Raw genomic sequence first — 20,660 nt, forward strand, 5'->3', positions numbered from 1 at the left:
GGGAGCGGGCGAGGGAAAGGGGGGCGCGCGGGGAGCGGGCGAGGGAAAGGGGGGCGCGCGGGGAGCGGGCGAGGGAAAGGGGGCGCGCGGGGAGCGGGCGAGGGAAAGGGGGCGCGCGGGGAGCGGGCGAGGGAAAGGGGGCGCGCGGAGAGCGGGCGAGGGAAAGGGGGCGCGCGGAGAGCGGGCGAGAGAAAGGGGGCGCGCGGAGAGCGGGCGAGAGAAAGGGGGCGCGCGGAGAGCGGGCGAGAGAAAGGGGGCGCGCGGAGAGCGGGCGAGAGAAAGGGGGCGCGCGGAGAGCGGGCGAGAGAAAGGGGGCGCGCGGAGAGCGGGCGAGAGAAAGGGGGCGCGCGGAGAGCGGGCGAGAGAAAGGGGGCGCGCGGAGAGCGGGCGAGAAAGGGGCACAGAGAGCACACGCGAGAGAGAGAGAAAGGGGGCGCGCGAGAGAGCGTGTGAGGGAGAAAGGGGCCACAGAGCGCGAGCGCGCAAGGGTTCTTTACAGGCTAGAAAGTACACAGCCATTGTTTCATAGACAAAGGCAGAGGCCAATTTGCACACAGCAGGGTCCCACAAACGGCAGGCGCACCTACAGCCTGATAATCTATTTCTGGAGGCATTGTTTTTTTTTATTATTCATTCATGGGATGCAGGCATAGCTGACTTGGCCAGCATTTATTGCCCATCCCTAATTTCTTTTAAGAGTCAACCTTATTGCTGCGGGTATGAAGTCACATGTTGGCCAGACCAGGTAAGGCTGGCAGATTTCCTTCCCTAAAAGAAAGTGAACCAGATGGGTATTTACAACAGGCGGCAATGGTTTCAAAGTCATCAGCAAATATATAATTCCAGAATTTTCTTTTAAATTCAAATCTCACCATCTGCTGTGGTGGGATTTGAACCTGTGTCTCCAGAGTATTACCCTGGGTCTCTGGAATTCTAGTCCAGTGACAATGCCATTATGCCACTGCATAGTAGTGGTGTTGTCACCAATTGAGGAAGAAACATTGACCAGAACATGGAGAAAACCCCCACACGTGCTCTCTCTCCCCCAAATACAACCGTGGGATTATTTACATTCATCTGAGAATAACAGACAGGATCCTGGAGTTAGTGTCTCATCCAAAAGATAGCTTCTGTACCAATGCAGCACTCCCTCAACTCTACTCGGTCAAGATAAACTTTACTGCAGCTTAAACCTACGAGCTTCTAATTTAGAGGTGAGGGCACTGTCAACTTTGTGAGGCTGGTATGAAAGAACAGATGGTTTTTGTGGACAACCTCGAAGTTATCAGCTGCCTTTTATTTCACCTTATTTGTATATAGCAACGGAAATTTGTTATTCAACAAATATAGCAGAAATACAAATCTAACAAAGACACAGAAATCTGGATTCATAGGACATTCTGGGTCTGTCAGATTCCCACGTGCCCTTGGGCTCCAGTTCGAAAACCTTCAGTCGAGACTGGCTCTGCTATACATGCCCGGTCACTTGTGTAACCACAGTTCATGGCACCTTCCACGAAAGCAAGCCACTTGTATCAGCCATGACGCAATGTACAGTGCAGTTGCCCCTGACCCAGAAGGTTGTGCGTTCAAGTCCCACTCCAGAGACTTAAGCACAAAATCTAGGCCGACCCTCCCAGTGCCGCACTGAATGAGTGCAGCACTGTCAGAGGTGCCTTCTTAGGGTGAGACATTCTCAGACAGATGGAAAAGAAGGTTTGAAAGAAGATTTAGAAGAGCGGAGAGGCAGCTTCCCCCCCCCCCCATCCCCACCAAGGTTCTGGCCAGTAGCAGGGGAGAGATTAAAAAAAGAGTTGACGTTTCGAGTCCTCATGACCCTTCAACAGTCATGAGGACTCGAAACTTCAACTTTTTTCTTCTCCGCCGATGCTGCCAGACCTGCTGAGTTTTTCCAGGTAATTCTGTTTTTGTTTTGGATTTCCAGCATCCGCAGTTTTTTGTTTTTATCAGGGAAGAGATAGTGGCATAGTGGTAATGTCACTGGACTAGTAATCCAGAGGCCCAGGCTAATGCTCTGGGGACACAGGCTCAAAGCTCACCTTGTTAAATTCAATTAATAAATCGGAATTCAAAGCTAGTCTTAGTTATGGTGACCATGAAACTATCATTGATTGTCATAAAAACCTATCTGGTTCAATCATGCCCTTTAAGGAAGGGAATCTACCATCCTTACCTGGTCTGGCCTATATGTTATTCCACACCCACAGCAATGAGGTTGACTCTTAACTGCAGCAACCTGATTCTGAAATGGTCTAGCAAGCCACTCTGTTCAAGAGCAACAAAGGTCTGGGCAGCAAATGCTGGCAGTGCCAGTAACGCCCACATCCCATGAAAGAATTAAAATAAAATCTCTCAACTAAGATCACGACTAAAACTTTTCATTATTACACTGTTGTTTCTGGGGCCCTGCTGTGCATTTTAAACATATACATTACTAACAATGACTGCAGTTCAAAGAAAGAAAGGTACATATTGGTTGGAAAGCATTATGGGCACCCGGAGGTGTGTGAAAAGCCTGATCTATCAGTGGTTGCTTATTTGCGCGATTGATTTCTGATGCATGGAGCGAGATTATATTCCTATACTGAACATCTGCACTTCAGCACAGTCCTGTTTCATTCGCTGACTGTTACTTGCGCCATATAACAGTGTGGCTACATTTTACTTACCTTCTTATATTTAAGAGTGCCAAAATGTTGTGGGACGAATTTAAATGATCAACAAGGAAATTAGAAGGGTCCAACTGTAGTCCGCAATTTTTAACTTTAGACCTTGCGAATGGGATTTATTTTTTTAATAGGGAGAAAATTAAGTCTTCTGGTGAGAAGGGCAGGGGGAATCTCTCTCTAATTACTAAACAAAATTAAAATATTTATTACAGTTATGGCAGGTTTTTAAATTTACTTTAATCACTTCACTGACTTGCATTTGCTCCTGTTCCAGCAATGACGAGATTTTCAAATTTTCATCCTTGTTTTCAAACTGCTCCATCAACTTGGCCCTCCCCATCCCTGCAACTGCATCTAGCCCTACAACCCTCTGGAGATCTCTGTGCTCCTCTAATCCTGGCCCCGTGTGCATCCTCAATTTTCATCGCTTTGCCACTGGCACTCCTGCCTTCAACTGTCTGGGCTCTAAGCTCTGGGATTCCCTTCCTGAACCTTTCCGTCTCTCCCTCTCCTCCTTTAAAAACACTCCTTAAAACCTACCTCTTTAACCAAACATTTTGCCATCTGCCCGAATAATTCCTTATGTGGCTCTGTAACATTTTGTTTGATACTGCTCCTGTGGAGGGCTACGGAACGCTTTGCTACATAAAAGGTACTATATAAATTTAAGTCGTCGTTGTTTCCTCAATCACAATCGTGGTGTCATCGGAACATGCAATGGGGGAAGAATTTACATGGGAACAGAATATCTGTTGCTCACCAGAATTTGCCACGCTGCTTTGCTATTTCGTCCTCTTATGACAGATTGAGTATTGTTTGCTGCCTGCAACAGTGGCCCCTGTATACCTTGTCTGATGATTCAAGTCCAAATTTAAAGGCAGGACTTCATGCTTGGTGGGCAAAATATCACTAGTACAATTAACCTGTGGCACGCAGCTAAAATGAACTCCAACTATACAGACCAAGCTATTCCTTATAACACTTACATCCTCACCATTACAGAGAGTGCCTTGGTTTGTCAGCAACTGAATTGGTTTCTAATTAACCCAATTCTGCACATGTAATTTAGATGTAATTACCGTGATTAATTAACGTTACCACTAATAGCAGAACAATTATATGTCCCCACAGTTCATAACCACAGGATTGGAGTTACTAATTTAAACATATGAAAAGTTGACTGTGCTGAAGACAGATGCTGCTTCAATCTCCCCTTGTACTTTCCAGTGTCAGAAAAGAGCAGAAAACCAGACAAAAAGTGCAAAGTCTATTAGCGGGTACAGTCAAGTCAATGGTACAGACCTTTGGTTGTGGAGAAGCAAATTTACAAAGCAATTGCCAGCATTGGAAACTCCCTTCAGGATCACCTTTCATTTCTCAGTCAATAAGTGATTCTGTAACTTTATATGTTCAACTCAAAATTTATCCTGCAGGTCAACCAGGTTGGAATAACCCAGCCTCACCATCCAGAGGGTGATGAATTCAAAACAGCTGGACATCAAGGCCTAAATTTTACCAGCGCCCCCCCATCACCCCCCCCCCCCCACCCCCCACCCACCCCGGGCAAAGGGCTAGAAGGCAGGGGAGGGGGTCTGCTAAAATCCAGGGAGCTGTGCTGGATTGGCTCCCCAATGCATTCCCAGCTTGGGGTATTTTACCGAGAGTGTCACCAGGAGCGGACAAGTCGCCCACTCCAAGGAGGCAGGCAGACAATTTCCATAACTAAAGGCCCAATTAGAAGCCATTTTACAGTGGACCACCTACTTGCTTGCAGCATGTAAAATCCAAGGGTGGGTCCTGCCGCCCACCCGTGCGAACCTTGTGCATTTCTACCCAACGTTGTGACTTCCACACTAACGGTAAAATCCTGGCCCAGATGTTTTTGAAGAGGAAAAGGAGGAGATGTACCAGAGTATTACCTGGGATGAGAAGGGTCTAGAGAAGCTGGGATTATTCTCTTGGAACAGGGAGGAGGTTTGATAAAGGTGTTCAAAATTATGAAGGAATTTGATAAGTAAAAGAAAAGTCTTGAATTCACACAATGATCATCTGACATCCTAAAGCACTTTACTGCCAATGAAGAACTTTTGAAACAAAAACAAAAATACCTGGAAAAACTCAGCAGGTCTGAGGTATTTTTGTTTTTGTTCTAGATTTCCAGCATCCTCAGTATTTTGCTTTTAAGAACTTTTGAAATGTAGTCACTGTGGTAACGCAAGAGAAAATTAAGTAGAAACTGTTTGTACTGGGAGGGTTGTCGGTAACCAGAGGACATAGATTTAAGGTAATTGGCAGAAGAGCCAGAGGGTAGATGAAGAGAATTTTTTTTTTAATAAAACATTGAATTGTTATGATCTCAATTGCAATGCACTGCCTGAAAGGATAATGGACGCATATGCATGAGCAACTTTCAAAAGGGACTTGGATAACTAATTAAAAGGAAATATTTGCTGGGCTATGGGGAAGGAACATGGGGAGTAAGAGCTGGCACAGGCAAAATGGGCTCAGTGGACTCTGTATTGTTTTACAGTGTTTACGGGGCTCATTGTATTTAGTCAGTCATCAATCACAAAAGGTCCCAGGTTCAACTCTGGACGTGTGCCTAGTTGGCTGATCTCAGCCCAGGTGACAATAAGAGAAGCTAAAACTGATTTCAGTGGCCCTGATTTAGGGAAGCGAGAGAACTGGTCAGGGTTCCAGCTCCCAATCAATGTTTGGCAACCTCTGCCAAAGAAGGCAAATGTTTGGATAAAGGCAGGATGCTCCCGGAGGTAGTTGCTAACACATGCTGTCATGACTCATGCATGGATAACGGCAGCTTTGGTGAGCTTTCCAAAGGTAACTTGGTGCCAGTGGAATTAAATCCCAAAAAAGGTTAAATGCGTTTGGGGAAGGAGCAAAGCTGTGGACAAAAAATACCAAAAAAATTTGATTCATTGTATGCTTGTAATGTAAATATTTTAAACGTACATCCCGCAGAATTTTTAAAAATTTGACATTAGTGGCAACCAACAAAAGCAGGGGTATGTTTTAGCACTGCTTGTTACTTTATATGCGGTTTCTTTCTCCAAAGATGTTTTGCTGCCAAATTAGGAATGAAGTTGAAAATTAACAAGACAAAATGTAACATTCATGCACCAGTGCTTAACAGTTATTTGTGCAGTTTCAAGGTCTTGTTTAATGACACTTTACAGTTATTGGTAAGACAGAAATCAAATAGTCTTGGCTTCAATTCTTCACTGGACAGAGGACTTAAGGTGCGAACAGGGAGCGAAAATCTATTAACTGTAAAGTTAAGGCCAGCAAGCCAAAATGTATTTCCATTTATTTTTCATGATCTGCAAGGCACAAGTCAGCAATGTGACGGAATACTCCTCACATGCCTGGATGAGTGCAGCTCCAACAACAGTCATGCAGCTTGACACCATCCAGGACAAAGCAGCCTGCTTGAACAGCACCCCAACTTTATACGTTCGTTCCCTCCACCAATGACACAGAATGGCACCAATGTGTACCATCTACGAGATGCACTGCAGCAATTTGTGAAGCCTTCTTCGAAAGCACCTCCCAAATGCACGACCTCTACCACCTAGAAGAACAAAGGCATCAGATGGATAGGAACATCACCAACTGGAAGTTCCCCTGCAAGCATGACTTGGAACTATAATCACCATTCCTTCAAGGTCACTGGGTCAATTTGCTGGTACTTCCTTCCTTACAGCACTGAGTGCACCTAAACCACATGGACTGCAACAGTTCAAGAAGGCAGCTCATTGCCACCTTCTTAAGGGTAATTAGGGATGGGCAACAAATGTTGGCCTAGCTAGCAATGTTCACATTCCATGAATGGATTTAAAAAATGATTTATGCAGCCAGCTCTAGAACTAATTCAGATGTATTGGCCTTTTGTTTTTGGAGTTTGATTGTGGTGAGCTCTGGGTTGCAGATCTAGAAGCCTTAGTCCTGAATAAATCACACAAACAACAGTGTGGAAGAAAAATGAAAGTCAGCTTGCTATTTTATATAACTTTAAAACTAATCAATGACATTAATTGATGTTCCCACAGGTTGTTTGCTGTAGGGCCAAGGCAGAACTGAACTCGACTTGTCAAGTTTTTATTTATTTACACTGCTACATTCATTACAACTATTACCAGATGGACTATCACCAGATGGACTATTCTTTGCAAACTTCCTGCATCTTCATCATGAAAGCATATTATCCAGTTATTATCACATTGTTCCTTGGGGAAACTTGTGTGCAAATTGGCTGCCATGTTGCCTCCTAACAACAGTGACTCCATTTCAAGGAAGTCCTTCATTGATTGTAAAGTGCAATGGAATGTCCCAAGGTCATGAAAAGACAAGTCTTTTGAAGAATTAAATGGTCCTCAAACTCCATAAGAACTTGTACGATACTGGCTTCCCACCTGGGGGTGGCCAGGCAGATGGCACAGTTCTTTTCCAGACTATTGCTATGATCACTGAAGTTCATTTACATTAAAACACTTCATCAGTGCACATTAATACCCATTTGCTTATCCTGAATGAATATGCTGAGTTAGCTCTACTGAACTTGTTTATCTTGGCAGCTGCAAGCTAACCAAGTGGTGTGAATGTAATCAGTTCTCCACATGACTGATCACAGCTCTTTAACTATGGAGCGGTAGTTATGTAGCCTAAAGGGATTGGAAATGGGTCTTGTCCCGATTAAGGTTACTGTGGATCATGCAGTCTTAATTAATATTAAGGAGGTCCCACTGAAATCATGCTAAATTTTGTTTTCCAACACTGAATTTCCAACATTTTTCTTGCTAAGTGAAGCTTGAAGTAAGGTTATTTCAGGACATTCTGAATAACAACATTCATTCTGCTCACCAAGTTGGACAAGGGCTTTTTCATTTATCCATTTTACATTTCTCCTGCACGATATTGAGAACTCAAAATTTATCTTTTGCTTTACAAGTAGAATTGCTAATTATTCTTAGTCATGAGTTGCCTTTGTCTAAAGCCACTGATTTTATCCAAATTCCGAATTATTCAGTACATGGTTCATTTGAATTAGTGCATTGCATAATAATTGCACGCAATGTGCCAATTTAAGCACATTGGAAAGAACCGAACCCTTGGTGTTAATCCATTCAAAGCCTTTTCAGTACAGTGGGAAAGAAAATCTTGGCTTCGTCTTAGCTCAGTTGGCAGTATTTCCACCTCTGACCTTCTGGGTTCAAGATCCGCTTCAGGAACAGAGCACGTAATTTATTTTTGCATCCCTGCAGTACTCAGCGAGTGCTGTATTGTCAAAGGTGTCTTTTTTATTCATTCTTGGGATGTGAGCTTTGCTGGCTGGGCCAGCATTTATTGCCCATCCCAGTTGTCCTTGAGAAGGTGGTGGTGAGCTGCCTTCTTGAACCACTGCAGTCCATGTGGTGTAGGTACACCCATAATGCTGTTAGGAAGGGAGCTCCAGGATTTTGACCCAGCATCAGTGAAGGAACAGCAATATATTTCCAAGTCAGGATGGTGAGTGACTTGGAGGGGAGCTACCAGGTGTCTATCTGCTGCCCTAGCCCTTCTAGATGGTAGTGGTTGTGGGTTTGTAAGGTGCTGTCGAAGGAGCCTTGGTGAATTTTTGGGAAAAACATTAAACAAAGGTCTCATCTGTCCTGTCAGGAGGTCATAAAAGATCGCATGGTGCATGCTGCTTTTGCTGTATGGCTAGCAAGTGTTGTAGTTTCACCAGGGTAACACCTCATTTTTAGGTATGCCTGGTGCTCTTCCTGGCATGCCCTCCTGCACTCTTCATTGAACCAAGGCTGATCCTCTGGCTTGATGGTAAAGCAAGGATATGCCAGACCCTGGAGTTACAGATTGTGGGTGTATACAATTCTGCTGCTGCTGATGGCCCACAGCTCCTCATGGATGCCTAGTTTTAAGTTGCTAGATCTGTTCAAAATCTATTCCTTTTGGAATGGTGGTAGTGTCACACAGCATGATGAGAAGATGGAACTTCGTCTCCACAAGGACTGTGTGGTGGTCACTCCTGCCAATTGTCTGCAAGATCTCAATGTTATTGGAATTTATCGTAAAATAGTGATATCTGTGTCTTTATGTCTGTGTGATACTTTATTGGATTAAAGGCAGCTGGTCTGAAGGTTTTGATGCGTCCAAAGATGAGCTAGGTTTGAAACGTTAAGTAGGTAAACATAGATGTCAAGGGAACATGTGCATTTTTAAATAAACCAGACTTAAATTGTTTTCAAAGGGGGGGTGAAATGTGTCACCTAGCCAGGTGAAGTTTAGAAACAGTGTGTTTATTTTTCCCCAAAGATTACTAGTAAAATTTAGTATTATGAGATATTGTTATTAGAAAGATAAAGTTCAAAGACATAGTAAAAACAATGGGAATTTGCATTCAAAGGAAATATGTATAAAGGAGTAAAGGCTGTGTCTAAGGATAGGCATTTTTACGATCTAACAAATGTAAAAAGCTTTCAGCATCTATGTTTCAAGCTGATCTCTTCAAAGAACTGAAGTTAAGAAAACTCACTTTGAATTCGACTGGTTCAGGGTATTGTGTGTCACCTTGCCTTTGTCTTTTAAAATCTGTGTCTTACTGTTGCCTTAGTGAAAGTGTAACTGGGAGTCAGATTAAGTAGGGGATTTAGAAGTTATTATAGTCGTAATTTGTAGACATATGTATGTGTTTCAAAATCATTTTTCTTGCTAACAAATGTTTAATTTACTTTTGTAAAAACCTATAGGCTCAGCAGTCTTATTACTACTGAATTCAAAGCCCGCATCTCGAAACAGACAAATTGAAAAATAGTTGTGGCTGTTGTCTCAAATTTCCCTCTGGGATTTGAACAACTCAGCATTTGCCATCAGCTGTGCCAAAACACAATACTGTCAAGGGCAGATGCATCTGAGACAGGTAGATTGGTGAGGAAAAGGTCAAATAGGTTTTTTCCTCTTGTTGGCTTTCTCTTCACCTGCCGCAGATTCAGTCTAGCAGCTACATCCTTTAGGACTCAGCCAGCTCAGTCAATAGTAGTACTACTGAGCCACTCTTGGTGATGGATGTTGAAGTCCCCCACCCAGAGTACATTCTGTGCCCTTGCCATCCTCAATGCTTCCTACAATTGGCATTTAAGATGGAGGTGTACTGATTCATCAGCTGAGGGAGGGTGGTACGTCGTAATCAGCAGGTTTCCTTGCCCATGTTGACCTGATGCCATGAGACCTCATGGCATCCGGAGTCATGTTGAGGACTCTCAGGGCAATTCCCCCCCCGCCCCCCCCAACTGTATACCACTGTGCTGCCACCTCTGCTGATCTGTCTTGCCGGTGGGACAAGACATACCCAGGAATGGTGATGGCGATGTCTGGGACATAGTCTGTAAGGTATAATTCTGTGAGTTTGACTAAGTTCAGCTGTTGCTTGACTAGTCGGTGAGACAGCTCTCCCAATTTTGGCACAGGCCCCCAGATGTTACTAAGGAGGACTTTGCAGTGTCAACAGGGCTGGGTTTACGGTTGTCATTTCTGGTGCCTAGGTCGATCCAGGGTGCTCCACCTGGTTTCATTCCTTTTTATAAACTTTGTAGCGGTTTCATAAAACTGAGTAGTTTGCTAGGCCATTTCAGAGCATAGTTAACAGTCAACCACATTGCTGTGGATCTGTAGTCATATGTAGACCTGGCCAGGTAAGGATGGCTGATTTTCTTCCCTCAAGGACATTAGTGAACTAGATGGATTTTTACTACAATGGTTTAATTATCACTATAACTGAGACTAGCTTTTTATTCCAGTTTTATGAGAATGTTCAAAATTATAAAAGGGACTTTGATAAGACTAAATAAGGAGAAACTGTCTCCATTGGCAGAAGGGCTGGTAACCAGAGGACACAGATTTAAGATAATCGGCAAAAGAACCAGAGGCAAGATTGAGAACTTATTTTTTTACATTTGGAATTGAGATCTGGAATGCACTGCCTGAAAAAGCATAGTAGCAGATTCAAGAATTACTTTCGGAAGGGAATGCTTGAAAGAGAAAAGTTTGCATGGCTATGGGGAAAGGGCACAGCAATATGACTCTCAAAGAGCCGACACAGTGACAATGGGAATACTGACCTCCTCCTGTGCTGTACGATTCTACCAAGCAGCTCTGAAGCTTTCTTACCTCTCTGGAGATTTCTAGATGTCGTAAAGCAAAGTGCAGTCCTTGTTCATGGCTTCCAAGTGACACGTACGCATTTCCCAGACTCCAGCAGGCTCTCCCTTCGCCAACCCTGCCCAAACAACCAAAAATGACATCTTATTCTCCAGTTTCACGATAACGGACCCCAATGTGCAGTCCGAGATGGGATTAAATAAGTCTCATGTTCTCCTGCCAGTGCACCAATCACATTGAAAACAGTTCAGTTATCCCACCCTGGTTTTCTCTGATGTTGAAAAACAATTCTACAGTATTAGCTTTAGAACTCGTTTTTTAGTCAGAACTTTCTGCAACAAAGTTTTTCACAATTGATCTTGACAGTACCCCTGGCTTTTTCTGCACAAAGAAAGCTATTTGTTAATTTGATTGGGTTAATTGTCTAAATGAGAACACAGGGCTGTTTTTATAACCAGTGCCCTAATATGCTCCATTGCAAGGAGATGGTTTACAGGACAGCAGCTGAATGTTGGGTTCAGAACAGGAGTGAAAGTTTCAAGGATATGTACGTCTGGATCCACATCAAAAGTTAAATGGGACAGGTAGTGTCAGGGCCTTGGAAATGTCAAGTCAAGGTAGACTGCTGGTAAAAGATGTTAATGGTATGTTAATTATATTGTTAGGATACACAGGTGAATTGTCTCAAGGGCATTGTTTAATTAAGTACTTGCAGCACGTATAAATAGGGGAGCTACCCTCGTTAATCCAAAGAGTATAAATGGGGGAACACTGTTTCAGTATTGTAATGGTTAACATGTTCATCTAACACAGGGAAAGTCTGCAGTTTGAAACTGGGCAAAAATGTTTATAAATAGGGAATGGGGCTGTCAATTAGTCAATTTGTCCATTTGTTTATTTTTATTCGTACTCAGAGTATAAATAGAGACAGAACAAAGTCAATAAACTCTATAAAAAAAAAAGGTCTTGGTTTCAACTTCACCAATCAGCTTGGATCTTGTTAACAAAAGATGTTCAATGCTAAGTTACGTTATGTGCTTTGCAGTTTTATTTGATCCAAAGATGGGTATTTTACAATTCGTTCTTCAAGAGACATTGTAAATTGGGTACAGTCCATGCCAGAGTGGACTCTATATGAACTTGTTCCTTGCAAGAAATCAATGACCAGAAAATCCTATTTTGATTCTACATTTTCTTACATTAACATTGTTTCACCAGCACCAAATAGCAAAAGCCAACTGATGTGTTATTGTGTTGGTAAAGATAGTCTTCCCAAAGCCTTTCCACCACCAACAAGACTTAAGTCAGGAGTGTGATGGAATACTTTCCACTTGCCTGGATGAGTACAGCTCCAACGACACTCAGAACAAAAGAAATAGGAACAGGAGTAGACCATTTGGCCCCTCAAGCCTGTTCCACCATTCAATAACTTCATGGCTGATCATCTTGTGTTCTGATTTCCACATTCCCATCTAACCCCGAAAACCTTTGATTCCCTTGCCTAACAAGAATCTATCTACCTCTGCCTTAAAAATATTCAATGACCTTGCCTCCACCACCATCTGAGACAGTGAATTCCAAAGTCGCACAACCCTCAGAGAAAAATTTTCTCCTCATCTCTGTCCTAAAAGGGCGACCGCTAGTTTTAAAACAGTGACCCCTAGTTCTGGACTCACCCACAAGGGGAAACATCCTTTCAACATCCACCTTGTCCAAGGCCATTCAGGATCTTGTTTACTTCAATAACATCACCCCTCACTTTTCTAAACTCCAGTGGAAACAAGCCCAGTCTGTCCAACCTTTCTTCATAAGCCAACCCACTCATTCCAGGTATCAATCTAATAAATCTCCTTGAACTGCCTCCAATGCATTTACATCCTTCCTTAAATAAGGAGATCAAAACTGCACACAGTATTCGAGGTGCGGTCTCACCAATGCTCTGTATAAATGAAGCACAACACCCATAGCACTCAAGCAGCTTGACAGCATCCAGGACAAAGCAGCCTACTCGATTGGCATCCCATCTAACAAAGTGCTCACCTCCTTCAAAACCAGCAGCCTGTGACTGCAGTGTGTACCATGTTCACAATGAACAACTGAAACTCACTAATACTTCTTGGACAGCCTAGTAAAACAAGGGCAGCAGGTGAATGGGACCACTACAACCTGCAGTTTCCCCCTAGTTACGACCAGCCTGATTTAGAAATATATTGCCGTTCCTTCACTGTCGCTGGGTCAAAATCTTGGAACTCCCTTCTTAACAGCACAGTGGGTGTACCTACACCACATGGACTGCAGTGGTTCAAGAAGGCAGCTCACCACCACCTTCTCAAGGGCAATTAGGGATGGGCAATAAATGTTAGCCTTACAGGCAACATCCATGTCCCAAGTGTAACAATGTCAGAGATCAGGAGTTTGGGAACTACAGTTCCCATTGGGCCTTGGGACTTTGCCGCATGTGTTGGCCGGGAAAGGGCCACACATAGTGATGACTCGGTGCTGTGAGCCATACAGGCAAAGGTACCCTGTAGAGCAGTGGTGTTCTGCCTGGCACAGCCAAAGATCTGAAAGTGTGCTTGGATGGTGAAGCTCGAGTGTATGCAGAGATCCAAAGGAAAGGAATCTCAGAAGGCGAGATGGAAGCCCTGGATGTGGATCCTTGTTGAAGCTGTCCAGGTGGGAGTGACATTTGGGAGAGAATTCTAAGGCGAGTTCTTCAAATGTGGAGATTGGAAACCCTTGAGAGAGAGTCAGGGTTTCAGTGAGACCACTTGGCTCACAGTTAATAGTGTCTGGGTGGGAAGTTGAGAAATCCTTAGAAGCTGCTTTGGTCACATCTGTCATTTACTTTGGAGTGTGACGTGTTTGTCCACAGTTCACCATTTGGTTCACATGTACTGTATACTTACCCTGAATATTAGAGTATAAGACAGATAAGGCAAATTGTTTTATCTTTCCAAATTTGTATGTGTGTGTAAAGATGTGGTTGGGGTGAAGGAATTGTAAACATTTGAATCATTTTCTTGTGTTTGTGTTGCGATCTTTCCAATCTTTTTGCCTGGTGTAACATCGTTCATTTTTTTTGTTTAATAAATGTTTTATTGTGTGTGTTAAAAGTTCATCAGTTCCACAGTTTCTAAAAAATAATAAAAGTTAGGATCCACCAAGCCAGGTTTCACTTTAGGATCTACCCTGTCCAGGAGTAACATCAGCTGGGATTGTAATACATGAATGAATGAAAAAAAAGCAACTCCCTTGATAGATCGCTAACCATAGTACAACTGAAATCACAAAAGACACTGTTAAGTGCTGTTGGTCAAGTCTCTTTGCGAGATAACCGGTAAAATGCTTGGTGCAACGGACTGTCAGTTTGACGAATGGCAGCTGTATCAGCTGTAAGCAACCTTCTCTGCGGCTAGTGATTATCCCATAACAGAAAATTACTAATCGGTAATGACTTATTAGTCAGCCTTGTTAATCATGCAGCTTTCCTGTCAACAAGAAGGGCACTGAATTTTCAAGTGAACTTTTTTGCCATGCTTGTCACCCCTTAATACATTTATTGATGATAAGCAATTCAATATGCTTGCATCCAATCCCACAGGATTAGCCCCACTGATTCCGTTGTCCTTAACAAACCTAGTTTGGATAGGCTGAAGGTGGCAAACACACTGAAATTTTGAATACAGGAAGACGGGCCTTCCCAACACACTCATTGATACTTGAAGAAGAGGAGATGCTGAGGTGCTGTTCAAACACCGTTGAACACTTTTCAAAGTCCTATCCTAGTAATAAATATATGTCACTCCTTTAATATATAACAGAATTTGCTCACCCTATAGGTTCCCATCTCTGTTTCAATTTCAAACACCACTATTTTATGTCAATGTTTCAGGGCCTGGCCCACACAATCAAAATAATTCAAATTAGTCACATTTTCACAAATATATCTGATCATAGGGTGGCAGAGCTTTTGATACTGGCTTCACACTTCCAAGAGAGCTTTTAGTTATAGTTCGGCTAGACTGCCCTTGACATTGGCAGCATTTTACCAAGTGTGACATCAAGAGGACCCAGCAAAACTGGAGTCAATGGGAATCAGAGGAAAACTCTCTGCTGGTTGGAGTCATACCTAGCATACCAACAACACTCAAGAAGGTGGTTGTGGTTGTTGTAGGTCAATCACCTCAGTTCCAGGACATCACTGCAGAAGTTCCTCAGGGTAGTGTCCTAGGCCCAACCATCTTCAGCTGCTTCATCAATGACCTTCCCTCCATCATAAGGCCAGAAGTGGGGATGTTCACTGATGCACAATGTTCAGCACCATTCACAACTCCTCAGATACTGAAGCAGTCCACGTCAAATGCAGCAAGACCTGGACAATATCCAGGTTTGGGCTGACAAGCAGCAAGTAACATTCGCACCACACAAGTGCCAGGCAATGACTATCTCCAACAAAAGAGAATCTAACTATCATCCCTTGACATTCAATAGCATTACCATTGCTGAAATCCTCTATAACCTCCTGGGGGTTACCATTGACCAAAAACTGAACTGGACCAGCCATATAAATACTGTAGCTACAAGAGCAGGTCAGAGGCTAGGAATCTTGCGACGAGTAACTCACCTCCTGACTCCCCAAAGCCCACCCACCATCTACAGGGCACAAGTCAGAAGTGTACTGGAATGCTCTCCACTTGCCTGGATGAGTGCAGCTCCAACAACACTCAAGAAGCTTGACACCATCCAAGACAAAGCAGCCTGCTTGATTGGCACTCCATCTGCAAACATTCACTCCCTCCACGATCGATGGAGGGACAGTGGTGCGTACCACCTACAAGATGCACTGCAGCAACTCACCAAGGCTCCTTAGACAGCAACATCCATAACCATAACCGCTACAATCTAGAAGAAGAAGAGCAGACACATGACATGGGAACACCACCAACTGCAAGTTCCCCTCCAAGCTACTCATCATCCTGATATGGAACTATATCGCCATCCTTTCATTGTTGCTGGGTCAAAATCCTGGGATTCCCGCCCTAACAACACTGTGGGTGTACCTACACCACACTGACTGCAGCAGTTCAAGAAAGCAGCTCACTGCCACCTTCTCAGGGGCAATTAGGGATGGGCAACAAATGCTGGCCAAGCCAGCGATGCCCACTTCCTATGAATGAATTTAAAAAAGACATAGGTCACCGTGCTGGAGGCCAAAGCCTTCAGGGCTCCCTACAGAATGTGGAGTACCACAACAGACACAAAGTGAAATGTTGTCAAGTAGATGCAATGTGCAAAAAATTAAAATTTGATTACGATAAAGCCTCTCCCCCAGCCCATCCATCCATTACCCTCCCCCACCCTGCCACCAAAACACCCCACCACACTGCTCGTGGGTCTGTTTGGCACTTGGTTTAGTTTAATTCACTGGGTTGATTCAAATCTTATTGAGTTGCCTGTTGACAAGATACCAAAACCAATCAGAACCAGCTGTGGTGAGGTGAGTTAGAGAGATGAAGTTAAAATGCGATTTTGGTTGCATCATGCTGAACTCTCACTGGTTTTCTGGTCGGATGTCCAGAACGTCTTCTGCTCTTCAATTTTTTGCATCCCAGTAACAGACCCGCCAACATCTATAAAATTGATGCTGCGAATTTTGAACCAGGCTGCCCAATTTTTTTTTTTAAAAAAAATCAAGTAATGGATGAGCCTTAGCTGAATTATATTACCAAGCAACTTGTGGCTCGGAGCAAAAATCAAGCCCAAGGGCCAGATGGGCGAGTTGCAAGAATGGCAAAGGGTTTGCTTTGAGGGATCAAGCTTCTTAAATGTTGCAGAAAAGTTTCAACAGTGCTCCAAAACGAAACGGAAAAAATTGAGTGCAGACTCTGAACTTTTATACTCACTTTGTCTGACAGGGTGATTCTTCCGTTAACCATCAAGTGAAGCCTGTTCTTCTTAACTGAAGCCAAAGGAACAGGCGAGGCACAGGCCTAATTTTCAAACTCTGCTGTCACTTGCCATTTGATTTATTTCAGAAAATTGAGCCCCGTATGTGTGCGCAATTTAAAAAAAAACACAGACCTAAGAGCCCTCGGTAATGATTAATAAAAGGGATCAGGCAGTTTGTAACTATTTAGGAATACACAGCTGCCTTAGCTTCAAAATGGCAGAGACAGTTCATCGTGACTTTTGGTTGTAAGATGAATTTTAAGCTGCTTTGAACTGCAAATGAGCAATACAATTTTTTTTTTAAACAATAAAATCTAATCATACCTGACAACTAATTTATTCCAATCCGATGGAATAATGGACTTTTGAGTTGGAAAATTGCTGCACCTTCACAGAATAAAATTCATTGACCTGTGCGTGCTACATCCCAAGAAGTTACCAGTACTCAAACTATAAAAAATATTTAAGTTAAATTACAAAAATCTTCCTTCTGTAAACAGCCAGCACTTGGAAACGAATAGTATGTATTGCATGTTGGTGTGATGTGCGACACCAGCACGATAGTGGAAACATTTATCTTCACGCTGGCTTAGAATGAAGAAACTATTGGATAAGGGAAGGCCTGAAAAAAAGTGTTGGGGTTATCTGCAAAATTCATTACCACAAGTCTCAAGGATCCTATGCTCAGGGTTTCAAGTACTATAATATAAACCCATTTTTTAAAAAAATTTTAACTTCTTCAATTTATCTATCCCTTATTAGTACCACGAACCTGAAATGAGTTATCTGCACCCCATACCAATAATGTGTCCATATAGGTTTGTATTGTAACTTCATTGCAATTCAGAAAGAAAGGAAATCTTATTCAAAAAGTAGCATTCAGTTTATGAATGACAGATAATGTACAAAACGCGCCGTAGTTGAAGTTCATTATGTTTTTCCTTTTTGTTTCTTTCTGAGCAAATTCATTGTTGTTATGTACTAAGTGTTCTGATTGGAATCCTTGTGCTTCAATGGAAATTTATGTGGAAGCGGCTGAACGCAAACATTAAAGTTGGTCGTGATTTTTAAAATGGAAAAGTTCAAAGTTCATGGGAACAAAGCATGGGAACCCTGGACACATCATCATTGGCTACCCCTTGGCTCAAGGATGATGCATACTCAGGGTCACGAGCTTCTGCCATGGGTCTTCATATGACTGAATGGCGACCCACAGATCTTTGGGCACGTGGATGTCCCACAAGGTAGTGCGATTCAGACAGCAGGATCTGCTTCCATCTCTGCCACCGCTCTGCCTCATCATTAAGATGTTGGGACTCAAATTGTGATGCAGCTTGATGGACAAGTTGTTGCCATTTTGAACCATGGGTAGCAAGTTCCTCCCAGTCATTAAGGTCAATGCTGCCATGCTTCAAGGAGAGCTTCAAAGCATTTTCTTCGCCTTCCTCTGGAACGTTGACAATTTGAGAGTTGAGAAAACAGGACCTGGTGGGACAGATGCTTTTTGGCCATCTGGACACTGTGTCCAGCTCATCGAACATTAATTTCAGGAACAAAGGAACAGGTGGAGGCCATTCAGCCATTCAAAACGGGTTCTGCCATTCAGTTAAATCATGGCTGATCTCTACCTCAAATCTTTTTTTAACCGCCTTTGCTCCATATTCCGTGACATCTTTACAGAACAAGAATCTTATTTCTCTCAACTTGAAAATTTCAATTGACCCAGCATCCATGTTCCATTCCAGTACGACAATCGTACCGTCCCACTGGCACTCCAGCTGACAGTAGCTAACAGGGTACAGACCGAGAATTAAACTCGTGGCCTCCATGGCCTGCGTTACTCTATTCCCCACATACTGTAATGTGCATTTAAATACTGAGCCATCAGAGGAGCAGGAACATCAGAGGAATTACTGGGTTAACAAGGAATAATGTCCATCCAGTTCACCTTCTCCCATCCAAACGTCGTATAATACAATGATAGAGTTGTTGACTAATCATTGTAATCAACCTCTCTATTAATTATCCTACCGCTGATCTTTACATGAAGTGAGGAGAACTCCAGTGGTGGAGAGCTTTGGATCCAAAGTCAGCTGTTCCTCCCAAGCTCTCCAAATGGCATATATCAAATTACTCTGATACCGTATCCCTAAAGGTTATTTTCTGAAATAAGGCTATCTAATTTGCATTTGAATAAATCAATTTTAACTGCTTCCACCATATCCCAAGGTAGCCTGTTCCACAAGTTAACCACTCACTGAAATAATATTTCCACAGAGCACATAGACAAAAAAAAGCTTGGCAAAAAATAACAATATTAAATGAAATAAAACAATCGACCCAAAAAGCTTCTCAAAGTCTCTACCTGTCATTGAGTTCCTGGGCAATGGATAGATGTTTGAGGTGGTAGTCAATAGCTTTTTCGTAGTCCTGCAGCAGCGTGTAAGTGTTACCAAGGCTGTAACAAGCTTGAGCTTCAACCGCTTGGTCCTTTAGCTGCCTGGATATCTGAAGTGTTTTTCTGTGGAAATAGAAGAAAAGTTTCAGCTGCCAAAGTGATGCAGATGATCCCTGATCAGGACACATCAAGATGGACTGCAGTTCAAAGCACCGGCTCACCACTACTTTCTCAAAGGCAATTAGGGATGGGCAACAAATACTGCCCTTGCCAGCGTTGCCTATATCCCATGAAAGAATTTTTAAAAAGGCAAGCAAAACCAGCCTTAGTTATCTATTTATTTATTTGAAATTAGTTTCTAAACTCAAAATTTCCAAACTCACTTTATTAGCCATTGACCTGAAACATTAACTCTATTTCTCTCTCCACAGATTTGCCTGACTTGCCAAGTATTTTCTGTCTTCATTTCAGATTTCCAGTATCTGCAGTAATTTGCTTTTGTGTTAAAGCAGTCTTAATCAGTTTTTTTTCTTTATACTTTTATGGGATGTGGGTGTCACTGGCAAAGCCAGCATTTATTACCCATCCCTACTTGCCCTTGAACTGAGTGGCTTGCTAGGTCATTTCAGAGGGCTGTCAAATGCATTGTGAGGGTCTGGAATCACATGTAGACCAGACCAGGTAAGGACGGCAGATTTCCTTCCTTAAAAGGACATGAGTGAACCAGATGTATTTTTTACAATAATCAATGAGAGTTGTCATGGTCATCAATGCTGAGACTAGCTTTATAGGTCACATTTATGAATTGAATTTAAATTCCACCAGCTGCCGAAGTGGGATTCAAACCCATGCCCCCAGAACATTCGCCTAGGCCTCTAGATTACTGGTCCAGTGACATTACCACTACGTAATCATTCCCTCTGCTCCAAACGTTTCAAAAAATTTGGGCAGACATAGCAGACAAATCCTGCTATAAACATTGTACTTACCTACAATGAAAGAGTGGTGCTAGAAAAAATGCAAAAGCCATGACTGCAACGTACTTTTGGCCAGAATATTTTTCTGACTAGATTCAACCCTGCATTTTGGAATTAAATCCAAGTGCGTGTGTTTTTTTACACAAAAGTGAACTGAAATTCTATAGAAAGCTGCCAACAAGTCCATTCTCGATAGCGATGTCAGATTAAGTTAAAATTCTTACCAGCTTTCAAAAACAAACCATATGATTTTCAACATCACATCAGTGGATGAGTAATGATTGAATGCAACTATCCCAACCCTTTTGATGAGATGGTTGATATATCATTCCTGCAAAGTCAAGTGTCTTGGTCCAAATATCACCATCTAATCTTGGCCATCTTTACGGTTTTTGATCATTTACTACAGAACACATATTTGTTCTGCATACAAACCATCTAAGACATCACTTAGTGATTCAGTCAGAGCTT

At 42.8% G+C, this 20,660-nt stretch overlaps 1 protein-coding gene across 2 annotated transcripts in view; it reads right to left on the reverse strand.

The window, feature by feature from the left end:
- The window catches only part of gpsm1b (G protein signaling modulator 1b), a 248,555-nt gene that overhangs the window by 105,457 nt on the left and 122,438 nt on the right, over positions 1-20,660 (reverse strand). For both annotated transcript variants that reach the window (XM_041194228.1, XM_041194230.1), the window contains exons 8-9: positions 19,180-19,335; positions 10,872-10,980 (exon numbers count right to left, since the gene is read on the reverse strand). In XM_041194228.1, the coding sequence (XP_041050162.1) occupies positions 10,872-10,980; positions 19,180-19,335 (265 nt within the window). The remainder of the gene's footprint in view (positions 1-10,871; positions 10,981-19,179; positions 19,336-20,660) is intronic.

This window comes from Carcharodon carcharias, chromosome 8 (assembly GCF_017639515.1).
Source record: "Carcharodon carcharias isolate sCarCar2 chromosome 8, sCarCar2.pri, whole genome shotgun sequence".
Lineage (NCBI taxonomy): Eukaryota > Metazoa > Chordata > Chondrichthyes > Lamniformes > Lamnidae > Carcharodon > Carcharodon carcharias.